Raw genomic sequence first — 14,056 nt, 5'->3', positions numbered from 1 at the left:
TCTAACACATTTATTTTTATAAATAAAGAAACTGAAGCCCATAAAGGTGGAATGATTTGCTTGTGGTCAAACAGTATTGACAGAGTTGTGATTTGAACCCAGGTCCTTTGGCTCCAAGCTAAATGTTCTTTGAGGCTGCATTTTTTTCAAGAAGCTCCTTATTTGTATCTCAAGGAGGATGGGGAAGGCAGAATAACAGAATATAGAATTGTAACATTCCAGAGCCTTGGAATTAAATACTAAAATGTCTGTCCCCAATCTAGCCATAGAAGCTGGCATGGCTTCCTGGTCTACATAGCTTCTTCCCATCTAATGAGCCTCTAGGCCTGGTCCCACTATGTACTAGCTGTTTGCTGCCTCCAGAAAAAGATATCTCCTCTGCCTGTTCTCATTTCTCTCCTCTCTCTCTCTCTCTCTCTCTCTCTCTCTCTCTCTCTCTCTCTTCTCTCTCTCTCTCTTCTCTCTCTCTCTCTCTCTCTCTCTCTCTCTCTCCTTCCTTCCTTCCCTCCCTCCTTCCCCCCCCCTCTCTGTTACACTCACATACACACACACACACACACACACACACACCCTGTTCCTATCCTCAGCCTAGTTCCTAGTTCTAAGTTCCTTTCTGTTTCATTACTAATGCCCATCTCCCCTTCCTCCTCCAATTTCAAAATAATTTCAACCTCATTCTTGCCCTGCTGCTAGGCAAGAGTGCCCAGCTTCCCCAAATTCAGCCTGAGCCATTGCTAAGCTCCCCCTACTAGGAAAATAAATGTCCACCCAAAGCCCCTCACAGCTTCCCACTCTCCTTTCTGCAACCTACAATGGTCATAACCATGGACAGTTCCCACCTGTTCCCCGAATCAGAGGGGATGACTCTCCTCAGGAGGCTTCCTGGATTCCCATCTTGCTATGCTGTGCCATGCAGTGGACCCCTGGAAACCTCCTTTACTTGGTGATCTTAAGCTACAAGACTCTTTTGTTTCCTACAGCATAAGTAGAAAGCAATTAGGCAGTGTCCCAGAGATAGCTCTGCAAACATGCTGAATCCATGCCATCTACTCCTAGGCACAGAAACTGCCAAGAATCCAGAGGCTATGCTCAGATGCTTAAGATGATAATAAGGCTCTCACAGCACACCCCCAGGCACTGATTATTTCAGAGAATGTCCAAGTTAGAGGGTCCTTACAGGGGTGGCCAAGCCATTTCTTTTTTCTACTTAACCCAGAAAGTTGCAGTGAGGATCAAATGAGATGCTGTGTGTAAATCATTTTGCAAACCTTAAGGGGTTATGAAATTCTACTATTAATATTGTTAGTTGTCGTTGTTGTTTTTGTTGTTGTCATCTAGTCCAACCCCTTTATTGTAGTTGCCTAAGGTCCTATCAGATAGTTGTTCACATGGATTGCTTTCTGTCTTAGTATCCTTGAAAGATTTATATCTCTCTTTGGCACATATACCAACATCTAGACGTTACGCTGGGAAATTCTCAAAACTGTTTGTGTCAAGGTGGATATAAAGGATACAAGCCCTTAAGATAACAAATGCATACTGGATAAAGGACAGTCTTTATTTTGTGCCAGAGATGACATTAAAGGTACAAAGAACTCCCTGAGGCCTAGAAACAGGAATAGAAAACCTATAAAACACTCAGAGTACTTCCTATCAGGAAGGAAATGAACTCGGGATTGCCAACAGGATAATATTCCAACATTCTCTTGAAATCCCTTTCTTTCATGGAATTCCACACAGTCCCTCCCAGACTTGTAATGCTGCCCTGTGATTTGAATTTCTTCCCCTTCCCCAGCAGGCAGAAACACTTTGGGATTACCGAACAGGAAAAAAATTACTTCTCTCTTCTCCTCTACTCCTACACTGTGCTGGATAGAAGATGCAGTGGGAAAAGTTTAAAAAGCAAGAGGGCAGTCTATTAGTTCTCTTTTATAGAGGCAGCTGGGGGTGTATTAGCTAGAGCAATGAGTCTGGAGTCAGGAAGACTTGAGTTGTGACCCTGGGAGAGTCATTTGACCTCTCTCTGCTTCAATTTCTTCAGTACAAGATGAGGGTGATAATTTCACCTACCTTTCAGGATTGTTAGGAGGACCAAATGAGCTAATATTTGTAAAGCACTTAGCATAGTGCCTGGTGTGTAGTAGGCACCTTATAAGCACTTCTTTTCTTATAGGCCCACACAAGGTACTGAATCCTCAGACAAGAATCATTCCACCCACGACTACAAGTCAACCAAATCATCTTGGAAGTAGTTCCCATCAATGAAACCCATACCATAAGACAGTAGTCCCCAAGGCATTTTGTTCCATGAACACCTTTCAGCAACAACAACTAAATGCATTGTGAACCCTCAGGGTAATTTGTACTTTTTTATAATAACATACAATTATTTACTGCTGTAGGTACCATTAGAGAATTTTTATGAGGACCATTTTTTTCGGACCATTGTTGAGAACATTAGGGGTTCTCAAAACACTAAATGGGAACCACTGTCTTAGGAAGAGCCAAAGGGTAACACTAAAGAAGATGATTCCCCTCAGAATAGGCCCAGTTACTCAGACTTGACTGGGTGCTGTCTTTTAATAAGGTGCCAATGGATATGTCTATACTCAATACAGAAAGATGTGTGGAGAATCAAAGGTCCAAACGGAGATTCATAGCTTTGTTGACTCCTCACTTTAATTGGAGAATTCATCTTATTGCCCCTCTACACACACACACACACACACACACACACCCCTTTCAAATGATCATGGGCAGATGTCAACTTTGCCAAAACCTCTCCTTTCCATATTCTCATGAACTTCAGGGGAAGGGCAGGTGGGTCTCTTCACCTGCTTTAATGTCCAGATCCAGGGAAGGTCCAGTCTTATTGGGCTTTTCCCTGTACAGACCTCATCTAGAGCACTGTTTTCACTTCTGTGTCTGGGAGAGGCTACATAGGTCAGGGAAGGGATCTGACAACCATGTCATACAAGGAACAGTTATAGGAATTAGAGATGTTTATCCTGGAGGAGAGAAGACTTAGGTGAGCATAATACTGTCTTTAAGTATCTGGCGGGTTGTCAAGCAAGTAGGAGAGGGATTAAACTTTTTCTGCTTGTCTCTGGAGAGCAGAATTAGGATCAATGGGTGGGGATTACAAGGAAGTAGATGTCAGTTTCATATAAGGGAGGACTTCCTAACAATTAGGGCTGCATAAAAAGTGGAGGAAAATGGAGCTGGCTGCCTCTGGAGGTAGTGAGTCTCCTCTCACTAGAAATATCCAAGCAAAGACTGAATGACTCTCTCTCAGTGGCTGGAGAAGGGGCTTTTCATTGGGTAATTGGGAGGTTGGACTCTATGACTTCTAAGACCCTTCCACCTCTGAGATTTTGAAGATACAGTGGTTTCATAGGGAGGCATCTGAGTATTTCCCTGGTGACTTCTAAGATCACGTTCAGATTATATATACTTCTTCAGACTAGAACCCACCCAAGATTTGCCATTGAGCTCCATTATTTTATTTGCCCCTAGCTTCTCACTACCCCACCTATAAGCTCTTTTAGGAGAATGCCCATCTTTTTGCTTTTTTTGTGTGTATCCAGTTTGTATATATTTAGCACAGTGCCTGACCCATTGTGAGCACTTAATAAATGTTTGTTGACTAACTGTTGATTACTACTTATGCTCCTTGGGTGAATCAATTCACCTCCCTAGGCCTTCATTTTCCTCTATAAAATGGAATAGATAGGCTCTAAGATTCCTTTTAGTTCTAAATTGATATTGGAGGTGAAATTTTGTGGGAAAGTAACTCTAAGGATTCTAGGATTAGTGTGAGTTATCTCAACTTCCCTCCATCCAGATTCCATTTCCCACCCCCACCCCCAGTTGAATGTAAGCTCCTTGAGATCAAAGATCCTTTCATCTTTGGATCTCCAGTGCTTAGCATAGTATCTTACACAAAGGTTAATAAATGTTTCTCAAATTTAATTGAATTTAAATATGGATATTTTAGAGGTATGTCTCTTCAGAGAAATAGCTACGTTATGCTTTGTGTTCAATTTTGCAATATTGAAATGTCTTATGTAATATTTCCCATTCCTACTGCAATAAAAAAATAATTCCCTTGCATATTAATATTAACAATATTGTCTTAAGAGCCTGCAGGTGCTGTTTCATTAGTGGGAGAAAGTGAGAGGAAAATAAAAACTGTCCAAGTTGCTTATAGGTAATGGAAATTAGTCCCTGAGGCCACCCTGGACACGGTAGTGCTTACCAAGCATTGACACTATGGGGCATCATTTAACTCTGCCTGGGAGAAAGGTGCCATATAAACTAATCCATCAGTAAGCTCTAAGCTCCTACTCTAACCCAAGCATTGTCTTTGCTGCTGGGAAGAGGTGATAGAAATAGGAGTGGACCTGTGATTTTATGGGTGCTCCCAGTAAGGAAATTCCTGCTGCCAATGCAGATCAGTAACTTTTCTGCACCTTCCTGGCTTAGAGCTGGCTAGAGCACTGAGAGGTTAAGCAACTTGTCCGAGGTCATACATCCCATGTAGGTAAGAGAAAGGGTTTGAATCTAGGTCTTTATTGGTTCCAAAATTGTGATAGTCTCTGTCCTTAGAGACTTCGTGTTTTACTATAACAGCCTGTCGAGTTAAGATGAATTCTGCCAAAGAGTTCATTTAAAAGGACTTACTATGGAAGTTGATACCCCTCCCTTATAGGGAATGATGAGTAACTTTGGAGTCATAAAATTTGGGGTTAAACTTCTGACTCAGCCACCACCACCGCCACCACCACCACCACCACTGCTACTCCTAGTACTCCTAGTACTCCTACTACTACTGCTGCTACTGCTGCTGCTACTGTTACTGCTACTACTACTACTACTACTAATAACAATAATGATAGCTAGTGTTCATATAGTATTTATTATGTGCCAGGCACTAGGCTAAATGCTTTATAATTATTATCTCACTAAATATAACTATCCTGGAAAATAGGTATTATTATTATCCCCATTTTAAGGATGAGAAAATTGAAGCTAACAGAGGTCAAGTGACTTGCCCAGGGTCACACAGCTAGTAAGTATCTGAGGCCAGAGTTGAACTCATATCTTCATGACTCCAGATCTAGGTTCTACCCACTGTGCCACCTAACTTCCTCATTACCAATATGACTATTAATTTGGATTTATGCATGGTGGTGTAAATATCAAATGTAGCTGTTCTGAAAACCAGGAAGGCCTGCCCCATCTCGCAGCCAGTGATTGCTAGCTGAACTCACTATTGTAACTGCTCAGTTACAATCTCTAAGTAATCTGAACAATGCTCTAAGATTCTAAATTAAAAAGAAAATGCTAACCTGTATTGGTAAAGGGAGTTTCCTACCCTAGGAATTCCAATGAAATCACAAAATCAGTCCCATACTCCACTTTACATTTATTATGTATGTGCTTATATGTGTGTTTGCTGTCTCACCTATCAAAAAGAGTCCAACTCTTCCTGACTCCAAGACCATTAAACCATCCCCTCCGCCATGCATAGATGCTAGTGAATGGGCAGCGAGGATCCCAGCACAAGAGAAGGAACCAGTGTGGAGTGATAAAAAGATCCCTGGCTTTTGAGAGTATCTTGACTGAAGTCTCAGCTTTCTCACTAACTAGCTGAGTGACCTTGGGCAAGTCAAGTGAAGTCCACAAGCATTTATTAAGCACCTATGGTGTTCCAGGCACTGTGCTAAGCCTTAGGGATATTAAAAATAAATAAATAAATCATAAAAAAATGAATAAAAAATAAAATCCCTGCCCTGAGCTTATAATCTAATGGAAGACAAGTCATTTTACTTCTTTCAGGTGCATCTTTGTAAATATGGATTGTCATCCATTGTATTTGTATTCTCAGTGCCTACAATATAATAGATGGAGGTATGTTTATTTGATTGTTTTGTGTGTTGGCTCCCCTTTTAGACTGGAAGTTCCTTGCGGGCAGGGACTATTGTTTGCCTTTGTATCCTCACAGTGCCTAGCACATAGTAGGTAATTTTAATCAATCGATAAATATTTATTAAGACCCTACTGTGTGCCAGATATTGTGCTAAATACTGGGGATTCAAAGTGAGATGAAAGACAGTCCCTGCCCTCAATAAATGTTTGTTAACTGTTATCTGACTGATCCATTAACCTTGGACAAATCACCTGATTTCTCCAGGCTCCAAATTTCTCATCTACAAAATAAGGGTAATAATAGCTGCTCACATTTCTCTGGAACTGCAAAGCTTGCAAAGAATTTATCTTATGACTTCATGAGGAAGATAAGTATATTTATTACCATTTTATAAATGGGGAAACTGAGGCTCAGAAAAAAGAAATGACTTGCGCTACCATCACTCTCAAAATATCTGAACAAGTAAAGGCACCAGAGAGGGTGGTGATGGAAATGGGGGCTAGTCCTGCCCCTTCCCCTGAGATTTACTAACGGAAGTTGGGGGAGTTCCTCCCCATTTTGAGCCTTCTGTTTTCTTCTCGATGGCATGACAGGTTGGGCAAGATGATGTCTAAGGTCTCTGTAGGAGCATGGCATGGGAACCTCAAGCACCACCCCACCACCCCGGCCAAGTGGTCCTGGCTGTACAATGAGCCACTGAGCTTGCAGGGAATCAGGGACCAATAGTTTCTGCCTCTAGTATCAGGAATCTTGCTAGCTCTCACCAGGATATTTCCTGCCTGAAATCAATTTTTGGAAACAAAAATGAAACATTTCTTAGTTGGTTATGGGGATAATGAGCTCAAGAGATGAAGTGACCTGCCTTCCTAGGGGGCTGGGAGGGTGACTAATTGCAAAATAGAAAGTGCTAACATGCAAAATGTTTTGCACATCTAGTGAGAGCCATCACTATCTTCTTGATGCCGGCCTGGGCTGCTCAGAGGAAGAAATCTAACTGACATGCTAGAGTGGAAAAACCAGTGGGTTCACAGTCTGAGGTTTTGGATTTGAATTACAGGGTGAACTCCTTTGGCCTCAGTTTTCTCATCTGTAAAATGAGTGGGTTGGACTTGGTGGTCTCTGAGGTCCCTTTCTACTCTCTCTATATGACCCTATGACTTTTGATGAGTCACTTAACATCTCTGGTCCTCAGTTTCCTCATCTGTAAAGTGAGGAGGTTGAATAGATGGCCTGAAAACTCCTCTCTATGAATCCGTTAGCCCATGATCTTATGACTCCATGATTTGCTTGCTGGTACAAGGTGATATTATACAGTGGGAAGGAGTCCTGGTTTTGGAGTGAGGAGAGCTTTCTTCTTCTTCAGGCTGTGCCACTGACTTGCTGTGTGCTCTCATGAGCAAGTTGCTTCCCCTCTCTGGGCCTCCCTCTCCTTCTCAGTAGGCTTAGCTTCTCTCTAAAGCCGCAGCCAGATCTTTTCCCTGATTCTGATCCCTCCAGCTGGGTGGGTTCTCTCCCTCTTTAAAAGTATTTCTCACAACACTTGGTCTGTACTTGCTCCATGAGAGCAAGGACCAGGTCTGAACTCGGTATCTCTCCCAGAGCTCTGTGCACAAGAAACTGTCCATCAGTGTCTGCTGAATTCAATTGAGTTGCACTGATCATCTCCCCTGCAGGTGTGGCAGTGTGGTGGGAGCGTGGAGGTCCTGCCCTGCTCCAGAATAGCCCACATTGAACGAGCTCACAAGCCCTACACGGAGGACCTCACCGCCCACGTCCGCAGAAATGCTCTCAGGGTGGCAGAAGTCTGGATGGATGAATTTAAGAGCCACGTTTATATGGCGTGGAATATACCCCTAGAGGTAGGTCAGTGGGTTCTAGGATGCTTGGGGTTCTAGCAGACACCAACAAGTGGTTTATAGAGCTTAGCTCGCAGCCTTGGCAGTCACCTAGAAAAGATCTTGAAAGTTTAAAGGAAGGAGCAGGAGAGAAAAGCCCGTGCTATCCTGTTCAGTCAGAGCTGGTGGCTTTCTCTCTTGGTTTCAGTTTCATTGTTTGATAATGGAGGGGAATGGACTAAGTGGGGATGGTCCCTCCCCACTATGGTGTTCTATGACTATACATTAAATAGCATTAAATCAAGGATCTCCTTGAGCTATGAGAACAGAGGGACCACCAAGATTCAGACAATTCCCAATTTCCCAGTTGCCAGTGAATTCGCACATCTTTGCTCCCTAAACCTTTGGATATAGACTCACAACCTGGGTTCAAAGCTCTCTCCAAAACCTACCACTGCCAGATACTGGTACTGCAGTGTCTACAACAGACCCCATTAGGTGTAAACAATGTGCTTCTTTGCCTGGGCAAGAGATTCTTCCAAAGGGACCCATCATGCAGATCAGTCATTTTCTTAGAGAGTGCTGAATCTTATAAAAGCTGGTCCTATCTACCATATCACAATGCCTTCCCTGTTGAGATCTATTCATCCACTCATTCACTACCCTCTATTCTCTTCTCCATAAACACAAATATACAAATGATCTCTGATCTCAGGATAGGAAATTTCGCATGTGGGAATTCTGTCCACCAACACAGAACATTCCCCATCTATGACTTAGTAGATAAATCCTAAGGTCTAAGGCTCAGAAAAGTTATATGACTTACAGCCAATAAGGGGCCATACAGCCAGTAAGTATCAGAGGAAAGAGGGAGAAAAAATAAATTTGTTCATTGATAAAAAATTAAAAACCTGTGAGATATGTTCTATAAAAAATCCCAGAGGCAGGATTTTAACACAAGTCTTCTTGACTCCAGGCCCTATACTATGCACTCTGCAATGTGGCCTGAATCCACTAGATTCTAGGAAAAACTAGAGAAAGAATAATATTGCTAATGCATTATTTTGTGTGTGTCCTTAAATCCTTAGTTGGTACCTCATATAAAGATTCCTGATTTGGAAACAGGAAGGCTCTTTCGATTTGGCAGCAGGTTTCCAGCCCCATCTCCAGCTTGCCCAATATAGCTCTTCCTATTTGGGGCCATGGCTTTCCTTGAGAGTCTTGCATTTTGGCTGGAGGACTATGGATCTTTGCTTTCCATAGGAAACTCCTGTTTCATAAACTCCCCCAAACTGCTGTCACATGAACCAAGATATAGATGAAGATGATAGGGAAGGTAGCAGTTATTTTAGCCAGAAGCAATCCTTGAGCTCTGTGCTAACCAATCGGATGAGACTTCACCAGTTAGGAGAAGAGCTCAAATTCACTACCCAGAGAAAATGAGGCAAATCCTGCTCAGGACTCTGGACAAGACACACTGATGAATCAGCTGCCAGAGTGAAACCTTGACAGGGGAAATCTTTTCAGGAAAACAGCACCACACTCCAGGCTTGAAATTAGTGATGGCTGTCCAATCATAGAGCTTTAGTTCAGAATCCATCCCCTAGGACGTTTCCTCAGCCTGCAAAAGAAACCTTTTGTACCAGCCTAATGACTTCAACAAAGTCAATCTAATGACAACAAAAGCCTCATTACTAAAGGCTTTGGAAAATCCTTGGGGTCTGTTAGGAAAGTGATCTAACTCCCTAGGCCCCATGAAAAGGATTGAGTCACACAATTTAGAGAATGTCAGAACTCAAAAGACCAATAGAGACCAATCCCCTCTTTTTACAAAGGACAGACTGAGATCCAGGAAGCAAAAGCCAGTTAGTTCTGGATTTGGAATCACTGGTCTTTGGTTCAAATCCCAGGTATGCTTCAGTGCTTTTGACAAATCACTTAACCTTGCTGGGCCTTGGTTTCCTTATCTGAAAAAAAAAAAAGTAAAGGGTGGGGCCTGACCTCTAAAGATCTTTCCCATCCCAAATCTAGGCTCCTATGAGGTCTTTCTTTAGGTCACAAAACTAGTTAGTAGCAAATGGAGACTAGAACCAAGCTTTCCATATTCCTCCTTTAGTCTCTTTTCTACCACACCAAAATGCCTCTCCTTCTGGAATGCATTCATTCATTCATTCATTCATTCATTCATTCATTATTTATTTGTTCATTCATTCATTCATACATTCATTGATTCAGAGTTGGAAAGGGACCTCAAGGGCCACATAATCCAGTCCTATCATTTTATGGATGAGGAAAATGATGCTGTAAAAGATTAAGTAACTTGCCCAGTATCACATAGTATCAGAGATTGGATTTGAATCCAGGTCTTCAGGAATCTAGGTGAGGTGGTACAGTGTATAGAGTGCTGGGCCTGAAGTCAAGAAGACCTGGGCAAGTCATTTAACCCTGTTTGCCTCAGTCTCCTCATCTGTAAAATGAGCTGGAGAAGGAAATGGCAAACCACTCCAATATCTTTGCCAAGAAAAACCCAAATGGGGTCACAAAGAGTTAGACATGACTGAATAACTGAACAACAATAACTTCCTTATTTCAAGTCAAGCCTGTTAGTTTAACTATTCTAGCCCACCACTTCCCATTCATTCATTTATTCACTCAAAAAACATTTAATAAGGAAGTGCTATGTGGAGAGCACATTTACATATGGTATGGTCCATGTCTTCTTGGAGCTTCCAGGCTATTAAGTTGATAAGGCAGAGAGAGCTGTGATTTTATAGATCTATAAGAAAGCTGCAAAACAAAGTCCTTCTGCATTTCTCTAAAAATGAGATGCAGAACAGTTGCTAATATTCACAAGTGTAGGGAGTTCTCTCTAACACTGGAATCTAGGGTCAAGAGGGGAGAAAAACAGCAAACTGTAGAACACACAAAGACAAAAATGAAACAATTCTTCTCCTCAAGGAGCTTATACTTGACTGGAAAGGAGGGAGAATACAACATGGTGTGGTGATTAGTGCATGCAAATAAATGTAAACAGGTATCAGGGTGGGGGAGCACTAACACAGAGGCCATGGTGCAGGCATGGTGGTGGTGGTAGTGGTAGAGTCAGAAAAGATCTTATGGAGGTGGAGCCACTTGAACTGTGCCTCAAAGGAAGCTGGGGATTCCAAGGGCTGGAGGTGGTGAAGGACTTCATTTCACAGGGGCAGGGAGTTTAGAGAGATGAAACACTATGAACAACTCATGCACTGTACTTATATAGTCTTTCCTCAGTCTGTCATTTTAGCCCTATTGTCTCTTAATAATAATAATGCTATTTATACATGTGACCCCAAAGTCTCAGTGTAGGTTTAAGCTGTTAGTGCTTAAAACTGCACTAAGATTTTCGGGACACATGTATACATATATGTGTATACACACATAAACACTTCTCTGGTGTCATACAATGGCATCACAAGCATATATTATATACATTTGTATATACATATATACACATATGTATGATATACACATATGCATCTATACACATGTATGTTTGTTTGCCAGTTTTACATTGTGGCTATAGAGTTGGCTTCAAAACCAGGAAGACATGAATTGAAGTCCCTCCTCTCACACCTACTGGCTGTGTACTGACCTTGGATAAGTTAATTAACATTTCCATGTTCCTGGCAGCTCCTAAAGATTATAAGTTGCAGAGAAAGTGTCAACTTGCATTGGTAGAGTTGATTTCCTCACCCAGGATTACCATGTATACATACACATGCACACATATATAATACATAATATAATATGTATGTATATAACTATTTTATGACAGCCCTGTAGCTACATGAAAGCCACAAGCAATAACTCATTACACTTCTGAGCTCCAGCAAAACACAACAAGAGACACAAGGGCATAATACTCTCACTCCATATATTCATGTTGACCCCACTTCCATGTCCCTTCCAAATATGCTTCGGAAATTCCTACATCTCAGGGTTTGGGTGACAACATTTAGTTTGTTACTTGTCAAGTCGCAAGTAGGTTTCAATTTCAGCTACCATACAGGTAATTGCTGCAGGTCAGGGGCACCAGAGGAAGTCAGTGGCTTTAAATTACAATTACTCGAGGCTGAGTGTTATTGTCTGAAGCCCTTCTTTGGCAGCCAAGAGCTCAGACCAATACAACTATTCCTCAGGAGACCACTGATAGGGGCTTACATCTGATGTGTGAGCAGGAAAAGCTGTTCTTCAATCATGACTGCCTTTCTGCATGTACAGGATCCCGGAATTGATATTGGTGACATTTCTACGAGGAAAGCCCTTAGGAAAAAACTGCAGTGTAAGACATTCCGATGGTACCTTGTCAGTGTATACCCAGAAATGAGGATGTACTCAGACATCATTGCATATGGCGTGGTAAGAACTCTGTTCCTTTTCAAAAGTCTTTAAGAAATAATTGGGTGTATTTTTTTTTATCTTAAAAAGGAAATAATTAGATGCTTCTTTAAAGGTAGAGGCAATGAGGATGGTGGAAAGAGTGGAAAGACTCCTAATAAGGAGTCAGAAGACTTGGGCTGAAGTTCCAGCTCAAACACTTACCACTTGTGTGATTCTAGTCTAGGCTAATCTTTGGAACTACTCAACTTGTGTGACTCTAGTTAACCTTAACTCTAGTTAAGCCTGTTTCCTCATCTGTGAAATGAGGTTAGAAAGATCTAATTCTATTCAAGTCATAGGATCATAAGATCTTAACTTTTTTTTTTTGGCTAGGTAATGGGGTTAAGTGACTTGCCCAGGGTCACACAGCTAGTAAGTGTTATGTGTCTGAGGCCAGATTTGAACTCAGGTCCTCCTGAATCCAGGGCCAGTGCTCTATCCACTGCACCACCTCGCTGCCCCAAGAGCTTAACTTTAGAGCTGGAAAGGATGTCCAATCCCCTCATTTCACAGATGATGGAAATGATGTCAAAAGAGATTTAGTGATTCCCCCAAGATCATAGCTGATAAGTATCTGGGAGAGCTGAGGAATTTAAACCCAGGTCTTTCTGATTCCAATCCCGTATTCTATCAATTTTAATTGAGCACCTAGTAGGTGCAAGGTACTATTCTAAACAATGGGAATTCAAAGACAAAAATGAATGACCCTGTCCTCAAGGAACTTATACTCTATTGAGCAGAGGGGATAAGTACAAAATGTACCCAGATAAGTAAATAAAAATTTTGTACAAAATTAAATGAAATAATTTCAAGAGGAACAGAGCAGTAACAATTGAGGAAATGCTTCATGTAGTAGGTGGCCCCCATGCTGAGGCTGAAGGAAACTAGGTACTCTCAAAGGTGTACGATATGGTAGTCTAGTTATCTATATATGTGGCATAGCCCCATATAAGAAATATAATTTCATATATGTACATATGAAATTATGTATAAGAAGTATAATATATTTGATATGTTCTATATTATACATAATATATTATATATTGCATATTATATAACGAATACATAAGAAATATAATTTCTGCCATAGTAGAGACCATGTCTCATTTAAATTTGTGTCTCCGTCAGTGCCTAGCACAAGCCTCTGCACACGGTGAACATTCAGTAAACGTCTCTTGAATGAAATACATTGGAATAATAACCTGTACAATGTACTAAGTAAGTATCATTGTTGCTAGGATCAAATCAGATGACGGAGGTAAAGTACTTTGTAGCCAATAAAATGCTGTAGAAATAAGCATCATCTGTTTTTACTATTAGTGAGGAATTCTCATGGACAGAGAGGAAGGAAAGGGACTGGGAAAGAACATCTCAGCCCCTGCTTTTCAAATTGCTCTCTCCAGGGGCAGAGTTGGAGCCCAGAATGCCCAGCTAGACTTTAAGCCTCAGAGATCCTCCTTCCCCTAGTTTGTCTCCATTCCACTTACAAAATGGCAGTTCTTTTGAACCTTATGTATCTGAGATTTCAAGGAGCTAGACTGGTCCTTAGATCATTCTCCCCGAGTCCTTATGGGAAGCATTTAATATCCTCCGTCACTGGCCCCTCTAGAAAATGGGATTTCAGCCAGAAAAGAGGACATGGGAACCCTGATGAGCTGGACTGTACAGCTTTCTCAGGCCTCCAGGGCCCACTTAGGTGGGGAGAAGAGTTCATGTAGAGATAATGGTTCATATGAGTGTCCCACTATCCCCATCCCCTGCTTCCCTAATCTGATCATAGGACTGGATGCTATATTTCTGTCTCAGAGGCCATCTGAATCTAATCCCTTCATTTTACAGACAAAGCTCACAGAAGTTTATTAGCTTGCCC

At 41.6% G+C, this 14,056-nt stretch overlaps 1 protein-coding gene across 3 annotated transcripts in view; it reads left to right on the top strand.

The window, feature by feature from the left end:
- GALNT18 (polypeptide N-acetylgalactosaminyltransferase 18) overlaps positions 1–14,056 on the top strand; it is a 449,323-nt gene that overhangs the window by 348,956 nt on the left and 86,311 nt on the right. For all 3 annotated transcript variants that reach the window (XM_021001955.2, XM_021001956.2, XM_021001953.2), the window contains exons 7-8: positions 7,606–7,791; positions 12,028–12,165. In XM_021001955.2, the coding sequence (XP_020857614.1) occupies positions 7,606–7,791; positions 12,028–12,165 (324 nt within the window). The remainder of the gene's footprint in view (positions 1–7,605; positions 7,792–12,027; positions 12,166–14,056) is intronic.

The sequence above is a fragment of the Phascolarctos cinereus genome, unplaced genomic scaffold (assembly GCF_003287225.1).
Source record: "Phascolarctos cinereus isolate Bilbo 61053 unplaced genomic scaffold, phaCin_HiC Scaffold_9;HRSCAF=440, whole genome shotgun sequence".
NCBI classification, from domain to species: domain Eukaryota; kingdom Metazoa; phylum Chordata; class Mammalia; order Diprotodontia; family Phascolarctidae; genus Phascolarctos; species Phascolarctos cinereus.
This window is presented reverse-complemented; position numbering and strand designations above follow the sequence as displayed.